Source organism: Limulus polyphemus, unplaced genomic scaffold (genome assembly GCF_000517525.1).
Source record: "Limulus polyphemus unplaced genomic scaffold, Limulus_polyphemus-2.1.2 Scaffold576, whole genome shotgun sequence".
Classification (NCBI taxonomy): domain Eukaryota; kingdom Metazoa; phylum Arthropoda; class Merostomata; order Xiphosura; family Limulidae; genus Limulus; species Limulus polyphemus.
In genome coordinates, this window is record NW_013666186.1 from 136777 (window position 1) to 139403 (window position 2627).

At 30.1% G+C, this 2627-nt stretch overlaps 1 protein-coding gene across 1 annotated transcript in view; it reads right to left on the reverse strand.

The window, feature by feature from the left end:
- Positions 1 to 2627, reverse strand: part of LOC106459210 (enhancer of mRNA-decapping protein 4-like) — a 161540-nt gene that overhangs the window by 63027 nt on the left and 95886 nt on the right. Inside the window, exon 17 of the mRNA XM_022385655.1 lies at positions 1548 to 2048. Coding sequence (XP_022241363.1) covers positions 1548 to 2048 — 501 coding nt within the window. The remainder of the gene's footprint in view (positions 1 to 1547; positions 2049 to 2627) is intronic.

Sequence of the window (2627 nt, forward strand, 5' to 3'; positions counted from 1 at the left end):
CATTTCAGTTGAAAAACGCGTAAAATACAGCTTTAATAATGGCTGGAGACGGCTTAAATGGGTAATGAAGAAAAACTTTAATATAAGTTTAACATGACAGCAAATGTACAACGTTTCGACAAGGTTTTGTCATCATCAGATACCTAATTGTCGAAACATTGTACATTTGCTGTCATGTTAAACTTATATTAAAGTTTTTCTTTCATTACCCATTTAAGCCGTCTCCAGCCATTATTACATGTAGTTAGTTGACAGAAGTGTATATGGTCATTAGAAAGAGCTCAGCTTACACTATACTCTACCAACAGTTAATTTGATAATGGCACACAATTTTCCTTACAGTGTACATGTAACTGTCATTTGTATTGTTGTCTACTTCATCAACTACAGCACGCTCAGTGGTTTCTTACCTAAATATGCTATTGTTAGAGAGACAGTTAAATTGTATTTAGGTTTACTTTTATATTTTAGTTAATTATGTATTATGCTTGTTTTAAAAATCATATTTGAATAATTTTTATAAGTTTAACTTATCGCCTGGATTTTGAAAGGTTATAAACAAATATGGCATGTATAACTGCCATCTTGTTTCAGCAATGTATCTCTGTGGGGAGTCTGCCGAAATACCTTTGTAAAGCCACATGGGCAACACTCAATGTATGAGCATAAATAATAATAGACAAAGAATTTGAAAGCAAAATAAAAAATAAAATATTAGTGAAAAGATAAAGAATTGAAATTATGCATATAAGAAAAATACAGCTATTCCAGTGGATTTCTATGAAGAGTTGAAAGGTAATGTACATACTTCCATTTGTTAATTTCAAACATTTCATTGTGCTATATGTTGATGATAATAGATATAGTTAGTGATATAGTAGAGAAAATGGAATATAAAATATAAATATTTACCCAAAAAAACTTTAATATTCATTTATGAGGCTCTAGAGATTATACAAATGAAATGTGAAACTGTAATTTAAAAAATAGTATTCTTATACTTTATATAAAAATCACTTTGCTGGTGAACTACTCAAAGTGCCAGTGCAAATAACTAAACTAAACAATGAATTTTTTAGAATAGTAGAAAAAATCAAAATTAAATGTTTTATTTTTCTGAAACTACATACTTTTAGGAATGTTCTTGTCAAATTTAAATAATTTCATCCACTAGTTTAATATTTGCAATGAAATATGACGAGAGTGACATTACCTACTAAAAAAATCTGTAGCCATTAGTCATAGTGTTAACACTAAAAAAGATGAAAGAGTATTATCAATCAGATAAGAGATTATTTAAAATTGATTTTATATCAAAAATGGATAAATATGAAATATACCTAAAAAAGCTTTACAGTCTGTATTTATTTTTCCAATAAAATATAAGATAAGGTTTATGAAAAGTCAACTATAAGAAAATTGATGATGAATGCAGTATGATAAGATAAGCTCACCAAAGCCTACTGTATTTGGCTAAAATGCTTACTAAACTAGTATTAGGTTAAAATTCAATAAAGTCATTAATCTCCAATGACAAAATTTTTTACCTCTATCTGATGAAAGAATGCTGGCAACTTCTTGGCTAGGAGTGCTAGCTGAACTACGATGGGAGGACTTTCGACGAGGAATAGAGATTTTCTCAGAGGTTGCCAAAGGCGTATCATGAACTTGACTTGCTAAATTACTGTTATCTTCATTGTTGCATGTAGCAAGGTTGACTTCTTCTGAAGGAGTGACTGGGGGAAGGGGAACTGATGAGGGAGTGAATGAAGAAGAAGAGACAGCAGGAGAACCAGAGGTGTGTGATGGAGAAGTAAAGTGATCTGGAGTAAGAAGAACTTCCGTTGAAGACTGAAAATTTGTAGAATAAGAAGAAACTGTTCCTGGAGTTATCGGTGTTACAGTGGAGAGAGATACTACTGAGGAAGACAACACAGGAGTTTGTGCCAATATAGTGGCTGTTGAATTCACTGGTTTCTTTTCTACACAGACATCATTTTCTCCATTCTGGTTATCTACACTAATGTCTGACAAACCATCACGATATACTGTCCAAGAAAAAAAAATCCACTTTACACAATTTTTATCACTGAACATTTTTTCACTTAAACATTCTTCTGCAATAAAAAAAAGACTACTAACTTATTCAGTTCACTAATGCTTGTTGATTTATTTACTCTGCTTTTAAAGATTGTATTATATATAGATATTTAGTGCCAGAGAACAAAAGAACATAATTAGGTCTAACATATGTGCAAAAAATATTCAAAATAAGTTTCAGCCTTGTAAGCAATAATCTGATTCATTTTATTAATATTCTATAAAACAAGATGTTTTCAAAGATGAAATCATTTGTTGGAGAGAAAAAAACAAAGATAAAAATTGAAATAAAAGCATAGCAGTGTGGTATTTTAAATAAACTGATTTCTCTAAAGAGTAAGTTGGATAGGTCTGCTAATAGGGGGGGGGGATAGACAAGATATATCACAAAAATAAACTAAATTCATCTAATACTAACAGAGTTTGAGCAAAGAAATAAAAGAATTAGGCATGACGTGCAACAAACAATGAAATTAAAATAATAAAGTAAAATATTTCATTTTAACTATAAGTCATAAAACAGTGCA